Source organism: Chelonoidis abingdonii, chromosome 6 (genome assembly GCF_003597395.2).
Source record: "Chelonoidis abingdonii isolate Lonesome George chromosome 6, CheloAbing_2.0, whole genome shotgun sequence".
NCBI classification, from domain to species: domain Eukaryota; kingdom Metazoa; phylum Chordata; order Testudines; family Testudinidae; genus Chelonoidis; species Chelonoidis abingdonii.
In genome coordinates this window covers 132,127,768-132,145,070 of record NC_133774.1, presented here as the reverse complement: position 1 = coordinate 132,145,070, position 17,303 = coordinate 132,127,768, and the positions used below count along the sequence as shown (strand labels likewise).

The window sequence follows — 17,303 nt, the reverse complement described above, 5'->3', positions numbered from 1 at the left end:
TGGAACACAAGCGCTCTTACATCCAGCGGCCATCCGAATACCAGGCTGCACTGGTTCCTGATTAGGGTGCTTGAAAGTGCCCTGGTGTTGGGTTAGAAGGTCCAGAAATGGGCAGACGTTTATGGGCAGCTGAGCTGAGAGCTTCATTAGATCTGTAAACCATAACTGTCCTGGCCACTCAGGTACAATGAGGATGACTTGAGCTCTGTCTTAATGGATTTTCCATGGGGCTTGTAGTATTAATGGAATGGGAGGGAAGGCATACCTCAGGTAATCCTTCTGTGATAGCTGGAGTGTATCTCCCTTTGAGCCCTTGCCTAGGCATTATAGAGGAAGTTTCTTGTTCACATGTGAGGCAAAAAGGTCCCAAGACAGCATTGCCCATTGGGTGAAGACCTTGTTGAGAACTAAATTGTGACTCTCCCATTTGTGGTCCATGGAAAAACATCTGCTGAGACTGTCCATTAGGGAGTTCTGAACCCCTAGTAAACATGCTGCTGAAAGGGTTATGTGATGGTGGTTTCACCGATTCCAGATGTTAACTGATGCTACATAAAAAGGAAGGGCTCTCATTCTCCACTACTTGTTTATATGTAAGAGAGTTGTTATGTTGTCCTTTTTGTTATGTTGACATTATTTGAACATGTCAGGATTGGATGAGTGGAAGGAATGCATTACAGACTTGATGGACTATCCTGAGATCTAGTAAATTGATATGCATTCTGGACTCTTGAAGGGTCCATATGTCTTGTGACATATGATTACCTGTATGAACTCCGACTCAGACCATGCAGTGATAAGAAAGAACTGGAGAGGTGCTGGTCTGCACCATCCCTTACACACTCTGTTCGGAGCATGAGGACAGTTACGGCACATGTGTGGACCAACGGACACTGCTTATTAAAAAATTACAAACTCAGGTGCATGGGGCACACACGTATCCATGCACTTAGGGACCATCACTTGAAAAAGTGTGTTTCTGACATCTCCTGGATGTCTAACCATCAGGTCATGCTCAACATGGCTAAAACAGAGTTCTGAACCTTTCTCCAAATGCTCACTGCCTTATCTCCTTTTTTTGTGAACTGTGGGCAACACCATCCTGCCTGTCACTCAGGCCCATAATCTGGCTGCCATCTTCAAGTTGGTCCTCTCTCTAGGTCTGCACATACAGGTTACATCTCTATCTTTCAGATTCTTTCTGCATAACATCTCTAAGATATGGCCTTTCCTATCCATCCATACAGCTAAGACCCTCATCCAGGCTCTCATCATCTCACATCTTGAATACTGCAACATCCTTTTCTTTGGCCTTGACAAATGCAATCTTGTCCTGCTCATATCTATTCAGAAGGATGCTGCAAAGATCATTTTTCTAGCATGTCACTTTGACTATGTCACCTCACTCTTTGTTTTCCTCCACTGACTTCTCTTTCTCTATTGCATCAAACACAAGCTGTTTGTCTTCACTTTCGAGGGCCTCTACAGCCTATCCCCCCAACTTATCACTCATTCTCTATCAAGATGTTGACTCTCACCTCCCATTACTTCATGTTACCAGCCTCCATTGCCCACTTGTTAAATTCTAAAAAAAGCACCTTCATGCTTTCTCTCATGATGCCTTGGGAGGAGCTCCCCTTAAATATCCATAGAGCTACCTCATTTATCCTCCTCCAAATTTCTCCTTAAAACCCTCAAAGATTCAAATTTCCATAGGAAATAACTTAAAAATTTTGCATTTAGCCTAATAAACAACAGACTTGTACTACATATGTAACCCTCAAGCCTGGCTCAGCTACACCAACCACAGGACCCTAGAGAAGGGAGTTGTGAGAAACGGTAGCTTTACCCACCTCTGGGAGTCACATGATCCAAGGAACTACCATGCTCACCCCCAACATGTATTAAATCGACCTCAGGAATTCCCCTCTGCCAGGGGAATCCCCATTTGGCCACTTAGACTCATAGAATCTTCAGACTGGAAGGGACCTTGAGAGGTCATCTAGTTCAGTCCCCTGCCTCATGGCAGGACTAAGTATTATTTATCTAGACCATCCCTGACAGGGGTTTGTCTAACCTGCTCTTAAAAATCTCCAGTGATGGAGATTCCACAGCCTCCCTAGGCAATTTATTCCAGTGCTTAACCACTCTGACAATTAAGAAGTTTTCCATCCTTGCCTCAATTTTAGCCCATTGCTTCTTGTCCTATGACCAGAGGTTAAGAAAAACAATTTTTCTCTCTCCTCCCTGTAACAACCTTTTATATATTTGAAAATTGTTATCATGTCCCCTCTCAGTCTTCTCTTTCCCAGACTAAACAAACCCAAATTTTTCAATCTTCCCTCATAGGTCATGTTTTCTAGACCTTTAATCATTTTCATCGCTCTTCTCTGGACTTTCTCCAATTTGTCCACATCTTTCCTGAAATGTGGCACCCAGAACTGGACACAATACTCCAGTTGAGGCCTAATCAGTGCGGAGTAGAGCGGAAGAATTATTTCTCGTGTCTTGCTTAGAACACTTCTGCTAATGCATCCCAGAATGATGTTTGCTTTTTTTAGCAATAGCATTACACTGTTGACTCATATTTAGCTTATGGTCCACTATGACATCCAGATCCCTTTCTGCAGTGCTCCTTCCTAGGCAGTCATTTCCCATTTTGTATGTGTGCAACTGACTATTCCTTCCTCAGTGGAGTACTTTGCACTTGTCTTTATTGAATTTCATCCTATTTACTTCAGAGCATTTCTCTTACGCCAAATTTAAGACTGCTTTGCACTCCAAGAGCACAGTAGGACGGAGAATCTGGCCCTCTCTTCCAGAGCTAACAAATAACATCGATGTGATGTTTGTACTCCAAGCCATTTAGAGATACGAAATTACAAAAAGCGTTAGTAGATTTTTCAGAAAGTAAGAACACTTTTTTCAATGTTTCAAAAACACATTGTCTGATTAAAAAATCTCCTCTGGCAGCATATCACCCACATTAAAATTCAAATGAGAGGCAGGTTTCTCAAGAAAAAAACAAAGCAAAAACCTGTGACTCTATAATGTACGTTTTAGATTATCGTCTTATACAATGAATTTCTCCTGGAGTTTTTTGTGAATACAGAGACCTTTTGTTTTGCTTTTTGAATAGCCATATTTACTGAACAGTTATTTTTAGCTAACACTTCTCTGGAAAAAATAATATAGCTAAACTATAGAAAATGTTATGCAGTGGTTCTGGGATTTTGTGACCAGAAAAAACTGAAGTTCATAAACGAAATTTTTGATTATGATGTTCCTACTAATTCCAACATATTAAAAGAGAGAGAAATACAATGATAATAATTTAAGTTTATGGATAAAAGATACAAACCTCTTCTAGAAGAACAGGTAAACCCAATCTAATAGCATTCTCAAGAGTACGCAGGAAACCAGCATCTGTAAGCTTAATTATCTTTAAACCAGATTTCATTTCTTTGTTTCTTATCCACCGATTTGCCTACGTAGGAAACAAGAGAGTAATCACTAAGGCTGGCTAAGTGTCACATTTGACCAGAAGGTTAATGAGCATGTTTGCCTCAATATTCAGAAGTGCAATTCTTAAGACCACTGCTTTGCTTGAGAAAAGTAAGTTAATTGCACTAACTCTTTACTCCTGAGAAGCAACACCAGAAAATAAGGTTTTTGCTTGTATCTGTAATATCTAAGGCTTTTAAACTGCATGGTGTGATATTCAACTGTGCTGGTACTGCTAGTATTTTATTGGCCTTTATGGGTCCAGATTGTACCATTCAAGGCATAGAATCATTTTGGGGAGTAGTGTGAGGCAGTACCACACCAAGTGAAGCTCTATGAGGGACTGTATATCAGAGGGCCAGCATCCAGTGGGATTATACACACTGAGTGGTAGATTACTCTTCCTGGGGCACCGAAGGCTGATGTGGAGAGGTGGGATTGGCCTTCCATTCATCCTCTTTAGGATGAGTTGTGCACTAGGAAGGAGCAATCCCTGTGCTCACCTGACCCACCCATACAACCTGGCCCATTCAGTCAGCAGCCCCTCTCCTCCAACAAGGACACCGGACCATGAAGAGAGACCTGTATAATGTCTAGGGAAGAGGAAAGGGTGCTGCTGCAGGGTTGAGTGAAGAAGGAAGGAATATCCACACAGACACGATTGGACCCTAAAATAATTAATAGTAGATTTATACTTGTAATGTTTTAAATGTAAAAATTAAATTGAAAAAGGTTTTTCATTCTAAATTCTTTCATTGTGCTCACCTACCGCTTCCAGTAATCACAATTTAGGGGAAAGGAGTGAACAATGCAGGGAACTGTCCTAACAAATCTGGCTGTGGTTCAATGGTCGCTTAGCACTAGGTCAACTAAGCGGATTCAGAAAACCACCAAAACATGTGGTGAAAGTTATGGCATAAAATGAACACCAGTTGTGAGGCAGGTATATGCAGGTTTTTTTCCCTCCTTTTTAGCTTAAATAATAATAAATCTTCACAGTCTTTCATTTTATGAAACTCCTTTCAAAGCTTTGACCATCTTTGAGACTCATCCCTGGGCCTTTAATGAAAACGGGACACAATCCTGTTTTCCCTCTGTTGGCAATACAGTTTATAGTTTTCGTATTGTGGAGGGGTTTTAATATCACATATTTTGCACAATCATTTTCATGTTATTTACAGTTAGAAACCTCTTGATCAAGATTCATAGTACTCTATTAATTATTTTAAACCTATTCCAATTTTGATTGGAATGAGAATGTTAAATTAGAGTCCATGCAATACCTGAAACACTACCGTGTTTTTTATTTTTAATCACAGATCTCATACTGAAAATGTATGGGCCAGATGCTCAGCTGGCGTTAGTCACTATAGCTCTACTGAAGTATGTTGATTTGCATGAGCGGAGGATATGGCCCCAAGCCAACAAAGAAAAAGGTGTCAGTGTTAGAACTGTCCAGTACAAAATAAAATTTTGGAGGAACTGAATTTTTGGAAAGGGAGCTGCATCAGTACAGTTAACAACTAGCGCTCACCTGATCCTGGGGGTCAATCATCAGTGGCCAGCGTCGCCCTCGAGTCACAAGAATCCCATTCTCAGTAGACACATAGTCACGTGGTAACCCATCTGTGTTCCACTGGCGAATTTCATAGGGATCTCCCAAAATGTTTATAAGACTGAAGTCCGGACTGATAGGAATCTCTAGATTCTGACATTTCTTGATCCAGCAATCTATCAGCTGAGATAGAGAGAGATTAGTTGTAAAAAGAGAGTTATAGGAGATTATATGACTTCATGGGAATTGTAACAATCACCTGTTGGACACTAGTTGGTAGTAATTAAAAGTTATCATCATTGGATGGCTGCTTGATTGCTTAGGAGACGAGAAGTGAGTGTCTTTAGTTCATTTCAGAATAGACAGGGGTCCCTGTCTTGTACTAACAATAATCCTACACCTTTCAAAATTGTCACTAATAGCGGAATATGTATTTAAACTGAACTCCGGACAGAAAGGCTGAGGACCATTAATGCAGTTGTGGGGGATGCTTAGACTGACACCGTCCATATTGCACCTGTTCAGAGGCTAGAGCAATTCTACAGTGATGCCAGTTTGGTACCTTTCACAAGCACCACATTATGGAGGGAAAAAAGAAAAGGGAGATTATTTTTACTTACCAGTTGCCTATAAAGTGCTGTAAAAGCCCCATAATAGGCAACACAAGCAGCTGCTATGAACACATTCCCTATGATGTTTGAAATCTCATCTTCAAAGTTCCTGATGCTCTCTTCCCACCGAACTTGTTCATCTCCTAATGCAGCTGTAAGCTTTCCAGCTCTAGTGAGGCGAGCCTGGGTGAGTGCCATGGTCCTTGCTAAACAGTTATAAAATGATTGGACTGTGATTAGTATTAAAAAGTCAATTTTTCCTAATAATCTTTTCCCTTGCTTTCTATTTTAGCCTCCCTCTGCCCATACCCTTTCTTCCAGCCTTAACTTCTACAGTGGCTTCCTGGCAAACTTCTTTTTGGCCTATTGATTGGGTACTTCAGGACAGACTACAGTCCATGAACCCATATCCTGACCTCACCAAACTCCCAGCACACCCTCTGCTGTGATATTATCATCACCTGCTACTGGACTCAGGTTGCTCCAGTTGAAGCTGCCTGAAGGAACAGTCACAAACCTAACTGTTGGCAGTAGATGTAGTGTCTCCTTACCACAGTACTGTGTGACCAGAGGAGCACTGGGGAGACAGAGTGCTAGTAAATCATATGTTTGACCCTTTCAGTGGAGTCCTACTGATGTGCATATTAATTTCCATACCACTGTGTTTATATTGTGTATAGTATGAGACTGTCTGGGTCAGGGCTAGCTAGTTTCCCCTGGTCCAGCTAGCTATATAGTGAAGGCATGAAAGTGAAAGACTAACTTAACTGTTTAATCACTTCAAGAGAAATCACCTACCAAGGCTCTCTTTTTCTTCAAGGCTTCTTTCATACTGGTCTTGTAATGCCTGTATCTGATCCTCCACCTGTTTTAATTTCTTTTGCTTGTCACGAAGGGTAGCCATAGTAGCATCAAGCTCAGCCTAAGAACATAAGGAAACATTTAGGTGAAGGCTTTCAACCCTGGTGGCCTGATTTTTAGAAGAGCTGAAGTCAATGGCAGTGACAGGTACAGGGGACTGGTGAAAATCAGGTCACTTATTCCGGTGCCTACATATGAATAAGGAGTCTTTTTGAAAGATGTGGCTTTAAACCAGAACATTTTTGTCCTATTAATAAAATGACATTTTCATAAGAAGTGCCTCCACCATTGTTCTAGAGAGTAGGATATGAAACTGTCACACCCTCTAGTCTCTGCTGTAACCAGGTTGGCTGGACATTGGCACAGGAACAATGGCTGGGGAAAGTCTCCCTTGGGCCATAGCTCTTTGAAAATTCATCCTCCGATGACTTGTGTTTAGTTAGTCTTGGAAGAACTAGGCGCCAATGTCATGTACAATACCTGATTGCCCCATGTGCCTCACAAATGGAGTGCTCATCTGATGCTTAATTCAGCATTTACAGACAGGAGGGAGAGGATACGTCATCCTTGGAACTGGAAGTAGCTTCTGTAGCAGGGCAAGACAGCAGCCCAGGAGGCTACTTTCTGCTGGATTTGGCCCAAAAAGTTAAAAGAAGAATTTTGGATGAAAAAAATTCTATTACTTAAATCAGAAGTTCCTTGGAGCAGGAACTGAATTTTGGTCTGTGGGTCCTGATCCATGACTGGGACTTCTAGGCATTACCACAGTAAAAAAAAAATTAATAATATCAAAGTTATCATTCTAGCAAATAAAAGACATTAGTGACATAAACACGCACCTGTGCAGCATTTAACTTTTGTCTCTTTGGCTCAACTTCTTTCACGACTCTAGAGTACAAATCCATGGCTCTCACCCACATGCACATTGACCTACAGGCCCTGGACACCTTCTCTACTTTTTCAGGCACAAAATCTGGGTTATTTATGTATTTCTGAAGCTTTAACAATATTTGAGGCTTTATATTTTCTTTATCGTATTCTAAAAGTTTTTTGAGGAAATTGGAATCTCCAAGGAGCTGTTTTGCTGTTGCCCAGTCAGGCCTGAAAGAAAATAACAGTAATGGAATTTGAGACAGACATGCCCTGAGAACATGATCTTAAATAAATTTGCACTTTTCAGACCACTTCCTCTTGCTTTGTACAGTATTTTGAAGAGCTTGACCACAACTAGTGCTTGATAAAAACATAGCAACAGCATTTACATTTCGATATCACATGTAATTAACATAAAAGTGCTACAGACTAGATCTCCTCTGCAGGACACATGTAAGCAAAGGGCTAGGCCTCCGAATGAAGGCTAAGAAGTGCTATTATAAGAAGACTAGCTCTGCTGCTCCAAATTGGCACTTAGACTTGAGAGACTAATGCTTTGTGAAAGTGTGAACTGAACTACAGGTAGCACCTCTGTGGATTTCAGATAAACTATAGACAAAGGCAGGCTGCCAAACCTGCTACTTTTCTAGTAGAATGGGCCCTATGGCCTTTCTGACTCTGAAATTCCAGCCAAGCCACAACAGGTATGAATCTGTACTTTAATTTCCTGAGACAATCTTTTAACCAAAGAGCTGGGCCTTTGTTTCTCTCTCCAACAACCATGTGAACTTCCTATATGGTTTAGTCCTGTCAAAGTAATAAACTCTTTTCACATTGAAACCATGGAATCTAGTCTTCCCTGGTACACAAGCTTGTAAAAAAAACTGGACTGGCTCATATGAAAATCCAAAGTCATCTTAATCAAAAATTTTGGATGTGGTACTTATGGAGAATCTACCACCAACTTGAAGTTCAGAGAATCAGATCCTCAGCTGGTGAGAATCAATGTAGCTTCTTTGAGGTCACTGGAGCTATGCCAATTTACACCAACTGAAGATCTAGCCAAGAGACTTTTGCACTGACATATCTGTTAGGAAACACTCATCAGCAAAAGCTGAAAAGAAGATCAGTCTCTTAATGGTTAAAAAAAGCAGCTTCCAAGAGCTCAGTGAGAAATTCTCAAAGTAGAAGTGAGAGGAGGCTTACTAAAAAGTAACTCAATCTCAAATTAAATAAAACATTTGGTTTATTTAAAGAAAAACTACTTTATTTATAGTCAAGATTTAAAAATCCATATAGTTGGGAGTAAATAACGCAGTGGAACTTATGCTTTAAGTAAAAAATACTCCAATATTCTGTAAAAAAGGAGAATTTGACCTGTGGAATGTTCAGTTTTTGAAATGTGGATTGTTTACCACGCCAGATATTTTAGCATCATTATCTAAAATATGGCTTTTCATTGTTTTGTTTTGTTATGATATCTTATTGCTGTAATAAATCTCTACATCCTCTTTGGACGTTAATTGCTTCATTGCTTGAGACATACAACTTTGTGCTTCAAGAAACTAGAATTTGACCCAAGCACATCAAAGCTGACAAGTTTTATCATTAGAGATTTTGGAAACTCTTATAAAATAATTGCTTGTATCAAAGACACAAATTATGTCATGCACAATTAAACGTAACCCTATAATTTAGTCTTCCTTTCTTCTCCTCATTCATTACTATAAATTTGTGATGGACCCAAGACACAACATTTGGAACTGGTTCTGAAACTTTGAAAAAGTTCAGTAAGTTCAACATGCAGTTTTAGTCCAGCTCACTACAGAGAATGAGACCAGCTATGAATTATAGATGCCAATCTAGATCTGAAGGTCCCCAAAGTTCAGGGGTGTTTTTACTCAGGGTTCTGGTTCAGGTCAATCTTCTTCATAAATATAATCACCACATCACAGTGGATGATGATACCATTTTTCTGAGAAAAGTGTAGAAGCTGTTTTGCGTGAGAGACCCACAAAACAAAGCTAAGCAGTTGTGACTACAGTTGTCAAAGAGACAATGCTCTGATCCAACCAAAGATATTCTCCACATTAGTGTACTCTTCCTATTAAAATGTGAATTTACTGTAGAAGTAGGTACCATTATAGAAAACATTTCACTAAGGGAGAGGTGGGAGGAGAAGGGTGGGAAGAAAAATCAAAGGAAAAACAAAGAAAAAGATTAACAAATAATGGATTAAAATAAATTAAAACAAAATACTATATAGCTGTGAATGGCTTACTTTGCATTTAAAAGAATGGAGATAGCTTCCATTACAGTCATGACAAGATCTGGAGGCTTAGTAAAAACTCTAATTTCAGATATATCTGCTTTATCCAAAGAGTCAAGAGCTTTGTTTGCAGCCTCTAAAGCTGGGAGAGCTTCATCCAGATCCCGTTGAGCATCATCAGCAATTGCCTGAGTCTCTTCTGCTTTCACTTTTGCAATAGCTTCATCTTCTTGAACAACACGGCGAACCTCAAAATTAAATGTGCAATGAAATATTTTCAAAATGCAACAAAGATTTAAATGGCTTAACTTGTTCTGTCTTGTTTCTTTAATGGGTTTGCTTAACACTCACTTCTGCATTGTTGGTTTTATACATAAAGTATGAAAAACAGAATTATAGAGGAGTGTCACTGGTCCTGACACACACAGAAAGTTATTAATTGGCGAAAGATACTAAAATCCCAGTATTTTTGAGGAGCAAAGGCCAAGGATCTGCAAGGACAGACCAAATCCTATAGGCCTCAGGCTCTGGCCTACTGCTGGCTGCATTGCTACTGACCTTACCTCAGCAGCCATAACCCCTGAGATGTGTGTCACGGAGTGCACAAGCAATGTTAAGGCTTCTTGGAGCGGCATTAACTAACATGGAAAATATCTGCATAAACTCTGCTACATCCATAGAAGAAACATTTGTACTGTAGAAGCTACACTATAGAAAAGCAGGACACAGTCTAACTGCCTTTCCCTTTCTGTAATCCCTGTCAAGGCTCAGTTCTGCACTTTTAGGCCCTTGTGCTCCTCAGTATGTCACATAAAAGAGGATAGCATAGAGCCCATAATTATTAATCTTTAAACCCATTACTGTATCTATGAATTATTGAGCAGTAACACATGCTATCTCATAAATATTACAAGATAACTCTTTGTACCTGATCAGCATTTTCTTGATCCACTGCTAATTTTTCCATTAAAGCCTCCACATCCACTGATTTCTCTACAAGGACTGGCTCTAAAGCTGAGAGATCTAATTTCATTTTATCTACAAGCACGTTCGTCTCTAATAGTTTGGATAAGCCATTCTTCACTCGATCCCGAGCCTGCAGCCCAATAAAAACATTTCATATAGCTAAATACTTTCCCCAAACACGGTACTTCCAAAAAGTTCTAACATGATAAAAATATAAACTTATGCACAAATATATTTTAACACAATGCAATATAAGTTTTATATCAGTTGTAAATTATGTTATAAATAATTTGTATAATAAATTTATTTTAAGGGTGGCTATAATAAAAATGTTATGTTAGTATGGCTGTGACAATATTTATACAGATATAAAAGGAAAACCATTTAAATTGGCAAACATGATCATGCTTATCAAACAGAAGCTGCCAGATGTTTAGGCTCAACATTGATTTTTGTTAAATAAAACATTTTAAAAACATGAATATTATTGCAATCTGTTGATGCAATGTTTAAAAATCAATAAAAATGTTTGTTTGTTTTTCTTTGGTTTTGATTTAATCATTGTGCTGCAACGTTTGTATCCCAAGTGTCTTGTCCTAGGACAAGAGATGGGGAAGTGAAATGACTCATATTTTTTCATTTTCCATGTGAATGAAGTGCAAAATGGTAACAAAAAGCACCAATAGTAGAAAGTAAATTAGACTTTAAAAATTCCTTGCTTTAATACTCAGTACTTGGAAAAGGAAAATTGGGCTGGTTTACCACAAAATAATTACAAGCCATTTTACTTATGGTAAACTCTGAAGCTGCTGCACTATGAAGGAAAAGTAATACAAAAATCTGAGGGGAAGTAAGACACATTTCTCAGATGCAATAAGCAGAGATTTTTGCTTAATAAAATTAAACCTACTGAAACCAACTGCTTCCTTTTTTCCCCCAGCATGATTAAGTAGAGATTGATTAATTCTAAATACGAAGTGGGTGTTGTGTAATATCGTCGCCGCAGTTCAGCATAATATCGATCTGCCATTTCAGTCACACTCATATGAATATCTACACACATTACTGAAACTTTCTCTTTCAACTCGTCACTTCCAAGATCAACATTCAGGAAAAATGTCCTTGATACAGAAAGAAGTGCTTCTCTTGGCCACTGCAAAAGTGAAAAAGATTATCGGAATAACAGTCATTCACTTCATCACAGTCAAAGCCAACATTTGTGGCGAAAAGGGTAAATTCTCAATACAAACTAGATGTTTTCTCTAGATCATTGCAGAAAGAGTACATTATACTAAAAAAACCTGATCAAACGTCCCTATGAATTCCACAAGCCCAGTGATATTGAAACTGGCCAGCCTTTGATGAGATATTTCTGGATAAGACTTGGTGGGCTGGGGTGGATTTAATGGTTCCTACAAGCCATGTAGATGTGGAACGTCATCACATGACAAAGCAAAGGTGTGCAAGCTGACAGAAATCACGGCAGTGATCCTCTTGTGTCTCTCCTCAGAAGGTCATCTAGACCTTCAGCTTGCTCTGTTTGGCCTGCTATACCAGGACTGAGGACAGGGGACCAAACCAAGATAAGCATCGTGTCTCTTTTAGAGACCAAAGCCTTGGAAATCTGAGTCCCCTACAGGACAGTAAAGAGCGTGGGGGGCGGAGGGGAAGATGGGGGCAGATTGTTGGCTTCTGCTCCCATATCCACTTTTAAAGCAAGGACTGCAATGGATAAAGCAGGATTGCTGAACAGCTTTGTCTGCATCACTGGAGGCAGAGAATCTGGTCAACGAATGAAAGGATGTCAATCCTTGGAGCCCTGTGGACAAGTCTGAGCTGCCTGTGGTTTTGTGAAATGTCTCAGACTGAAGGAGAAGCCAGGATCCAATATGTTATCATCAACTGAGTAGAAACCGCAATCAGTTATTCAAGATATTCTAGTTAATGAGAATCTTGGAATTAACTGTCATTGAAAATTAACACATAGGTCACATAATCCTAGATGACATTCAGGAAGCTAGACTTTTACTTGATTTTTTATTAGATAGCATATATAATAGCAGTGTTTATTACTGAGACATCTCAAAGTTATTATTCTGTGGATCTTAGTACAAACCTGCACAAACCAATCAATAGTACAGCAATTCACAAGGGATGGAAACATCCGACATCGCGCTCGGAAAGCTTCACCTACAGGACTCATACAGAGAACGATATGCAGTTTCTGACGAACTCGGTTAATGAAATATTGAAATACCTGTTTTAAAAGAACACAGCATACGGAAAAAATGAAGGAGATGACAATGAGGTTGTTTGCTCAAAGGAAATCTAGTACAGTCACGTACTGCAGGGAACAACCCTGCTTTGGCTGAACGATCTAACAGGCTATTTCCATCTCTAACCTCTATAGCTAATCTCAGAAATTGTCTATGAACAGCTGAACTCTTCTCTCCCAGGGTGGAATACACATATTTTGTCCACATATGACAGAACAGAAGTACTTATTAAAAGTCCTGGAAATTGATCCTCCTGAGCATAAACAAAATGTAATGTTTTCCTCTTTTCATATTAGATACATTAGATAAATAAGAGATAGATATAAGGCATGTGTTAGAATGTCTATACTTAATTCTTTGAAAACAAGAATTTTAGTAACATCTATTTACAATGTTATCGGATACAATAAACTAATATTTGAAATACTTCTCCTACCTCATCTCTGCTTCCCTCTGGTATTCCTGCCTCTTTAGCTTTGGGTCTCGTAGGTGCCAGAACCTGTTCCAATTCATCTTTTTCAAATAAATTAGGTACTTCCCCAGAATTGAGAATATTGTTTATGTCTTCTAAGAACTCCTCTACAACAATCTATAGATAAGATTTTATAAATATTAGATGTCAAATGAATTAATGTGTGCGTCTTCTGTTAAGTGTAAATAAGGAGAAAACAATCAGGAATATAAAAATAACAGTGCTGAATTTATAAGCTATAAAAATTGTAAGAAAAATCTTTGTTTTTAACTGAAAAATGTATTTGAAAATCCTTATCTGTTAAATATTTGAAACAGATACCATCAAAATATTACCTAGGAAACCAAAACAGGTCTTCCTCATTTGTTTTCTCCCCTATGTCCAGAAGTTTTAACGAATGTGTGGCCTCTAATCTGATTCACACACACTGTTCACAGTATGATCACTGATTACGATCTTTCAAAGTTATTGATATTATCTGTAGGATCTGTCATTTGGCCAAGTTTATTGTGCTCATGGTCACGTGACTATTTTGATATTAGTCAGTTTTGCATTTACTCTTCAAACTGAGGGCCAATACTTTTATCCACCAACCAACCATCAGAAGAAGCTGCTTCTGAAGAGGTGAATAGCCTTTTTCTCCCTCTGTACCTCACAACACAGCCCTCCCTTTTTTGCAGATAATCAGTGCTCCCACTTATATGATCATTCTTCTCACTCACAGCCTGATCTCCTGATATGGCCCACCTCCTAAGGGACAGCCCACACACGTGGAAGCTGCTTGGTCCCCACTCTGTTCTGTGTCCCTTATTGCCAGGACCCCCTTGCCTTCCCTCAGGCTGCACATGCAGGGGCACCCAGGCTCTGTGCATTGTGAGGCCAGCGAGTGGGAGTCAGCCCCAAAACTTCTCTGCAAGGAGAAGCAGCCGGAGCCAGAGCCAGAGCCACTGCCACAGGAGGAATTAACTGAAGTAACAGCATGCAGACTGCAGCTGCAGGGGTGGGGGAGGGGGAGAGGTAGGGCCTGGGAGCAAGAGCCAGAGATCAGAGTGGGGGACAAGCAGCTGCCCTGCAGAGAGGAGTAATGGCAGTGCTCCCGGCTCAGCACAGCTGGAGGAGGAGTGACCCTGGCACCCCAGTGGCCAAGAGCCACCTCCCATCTGGCAAATTTACTCCCTGCTCTGGGCAAGCTCCTCACAGCCCTGAGGAGGAGGAGCTGGAGCAACTGTGGGACAAGCAGGAAGGAGGAGCACACTTGGTCAGGCATTAATGGTGCTTCTGGCTGCTGCGCTGGTTGCCTGCAGTGCTACTCGTCTGGGAGCAAGAACTCTGGGATACATCCAGAGGACTTCTGGGACCCAAATCAAGCTGGGGCCACATACACACAGGAAAGCAATAGGGCTCGGACCCTAGGTCCCAGCTTAACATGGGCTCAGAACTTCCAGCCCTGCAGGGTCCTGGGATCCTAAGTCCAAGCCCTAGGTTAGCACAATTGGTGCGTGGACACAAGGCATGTTAGGCTTGAGCCTGGTCTCAAGCTTGTGCTTAACATACCCATAAGGACCTCAGTCTATTCAGCTTAGAGAAGAGAAAGTTAAATGGTAACTTGATCATGGGCTAGAAGTGCTGACACAGGAAGAAAACAGTTGATGGTTCAGGGCTCTATAATCTAGCAGACAATGACATAATGACTTTAAATGTCTAGAAGAAGAAGCAGCTAACAAAGTTCAAATTGGAAATAAGGTACCATTTTTTAACCCTGAGCATGATTAAACCCTGGAGTAACCAGCACAAAGGCTGAACCTTGCTGTGTCAGTGTATCATGTTATGGCAATGGGATGTTGTTAAACTGCCACTTTTCAGATTAACCAAAAGAGATTTTTAATAATTACTGCAAAATGTTCAGGTAATTACCAGCAACCCTGTGCAAACTCTCTCTCTATCAATCAGGTTTCTACTTTTTATATGATGCACATATCAGGAACCTAACAGGTTCAGATCTCTCTGCTACTATTGCTGGTTTTGTGTATATTCCGACCTCTCATGAAGACAGCATAATAGCAGGTAGATGAAATTTCATATCTCTACAGAGTGTGGAAAGTCAGTTTGCAATATATCCCTAAAATTTTCTGTCATTTTCTACTTTTCATCCAGCCATTGAGACTTTATTGCTCTTACTTAGCAATAAACTATCAATAATGCCAACAGGTTATAATGCCAGTAGAATCTCTGTTCAGAAGCTAAACTCCTGTGAAATGTGTAAAGAGCAACAGAGGTTGCAAAGTCTTTTTTTCACAGTGTATCCTGGATCCCCCATCCCAGCCAGGCTATCGAATAGTGGGAATCTTTAATGCCAGTAGAATCTCTGTTCAGAAGCTAAACTCCTGTGAAATGTGTAAAGAGCAACAGAGGTTGCAAAGTCTTTTTTTCACAGAAAAAAAAGTCTTTTTTTACTCTCTTTGCAGTAATCCAAGGTTTTCACATTGTATTCCTTCATTTTCACTGAATTCTATTGCATTTTGAGAATAGTACAGAATCTTGGTTCTTCATGTAGTTTGGCTTTCCCTACACTAGTAACGATCCTGTGCAGTTCATTTCGGCATATGCCATCCACTTCTTCAAATGCTGTCTGACTTTGTGGTAGTTTCTTTATGTGCAACCTATTTTCTCACCTTGTCAAACAGAGCTACTGATTATGCTAAGGACTTGTGAGAGACTTCATTCGCACAAATATAACAAGCTTTCGTGCAGTGTACATGTTAATATTAATATACTTGTGAAAACTGTGAGCCTTAAAAGTCAATGAATATACTAAAATTACTTTCTATTATTCATCTTAAGACTCAAGAAAATCAGTCAAATAAATTCTATACAGCTTCTGAATGCAGGTTTAACAGATAGGAAATGAAAAGTTTCAAGCAAGAAATAAGCTGCCTGATGTAGTCCAGGAAGTTGTTCCTTCAGATAAGGGCTAGGCTCTGCCTTCAGCAGGCAGAAGCACACAGGGGCATGTGCAGTGAGCTCCGCTGCAGCTGGTGTCCCTGTTAGGCATTCTGTCAGAACTCCTCCAGAATCACACACCAAAGCAGTAGGCTCTGCCACCATTGGAGAGGGTACAATATACGTGCCACGCTATGCATAGCAAACATTGCTCACAGGTGCGAGTTGGGTACAACCCTGCCCTCTCCCTAGCCCCATTCAAACAGCTTGTGGAGATGCTAGCTAGGAACAGAGCCGGTGCTGCTCAGCCCACCTTGTGGGTACTGAATGGGAAGACAACAGTAAATTGAACTCTTCCCTCTCCTTTGTGCAGAGACTAGCCCCAGCCTGGCCCTAAGTAATTGATTTGTGGTTGTTACAGCACTAATCAAAGAACAGTTTCTCAAGGCCAGAACCCCTTACTCTCTTTGGTGAGCAGTTACTCACTCCCAGCGTCCCACTACCATTACTGGGAATACTTATCATTACTGGCTCCTCATTGGAAGTAAAAGATTGACAATCTGGCCTTCAGCTCCCAAAGGAAGATCAAAAGCTGTTTACTGTACAATTGCTGAACTGATCACAACTTCAGAGGAGGCTACTTCTAAGCTTTATAGCACAAAGTTGAAGTAGTTCCTATTAACAAATAGGAGCCTAGCAAAATAATCTTCTGAAGGCAAAATGTGAGAAACTGCTTTTGCAAGTATGGCTTTGAAAGTATACACAGAAGAACTTAGCGTATCCAAACGAACGAGAGCCATTTTGCTTGTTTCATAGCAGAGCTCACACAGAAGCATGCCTGTAAATTAGCTGTGATGTGGAAAAGCATATTCAATTCTCAGAAGTTAACGAACACATAGCAGGGATACTTGGATTCAGATACATTCTAGGATATAGAAACTGGGAAGGTAGGGATATTTGCCATGCTTATTTTGTG

The 17,303-nt window shown here is 40.1% G+C and overlaps 1 protein-coding gene across 7 annotated transcripts in view; it reads right to left on the bottom strand.

The window, feature by feature from the left end:
• The window catches only part of DNAH6 (dynein axonemal heavy chain 6), a 209,259-nt gene that overhangs the window by 67,370 nt on the left and 124,586 nt on the right, over positions 1–17,303 (bottom strand). For all 7 annotated transcript variants that reach the window (XM_032780286.2, XM_032780290.2, XM_032780291.2 and 4 more), the window contains 10 exons: positions 13,352–13,504; positions 12,756–12,896; positions 11,550–11,792; positions 10,602–10,769; positions 9,686–9,921; positions 7,371–7,632; positions 6,469–6,592; positions 5,680–5,876; positions 5,039–5,242; positions 3,362–3,487 (listed from right to left, as the gene is read on the bottom strand). In XM_032780286.2, the coding sequence (XP_032636177.1) occupies positions 3,362–3,487; positions 5,039–5,242; positions 5,680–5,876; positions 6,469–6,592; positions 7,371–7,632; positions 9,686–9,921; positions 10,602–10,769; positions 11,550–11,792; positions 12,756–12,896; positions 13,352–13,504 (1,854 nt within the window). The remainder of the gene's footprint in view (positions 1–3,361; positions 3,488–5,038; positions 5,243–5,679; positions 5,877–6,468; positions 6,593–7,370; positions 7,633–9,685; positions 9,922–10,601; positions 10,770–11,549; positions 11,793–12,755; positions 12,897–13,351; positions 13,505–17,303) is intronic.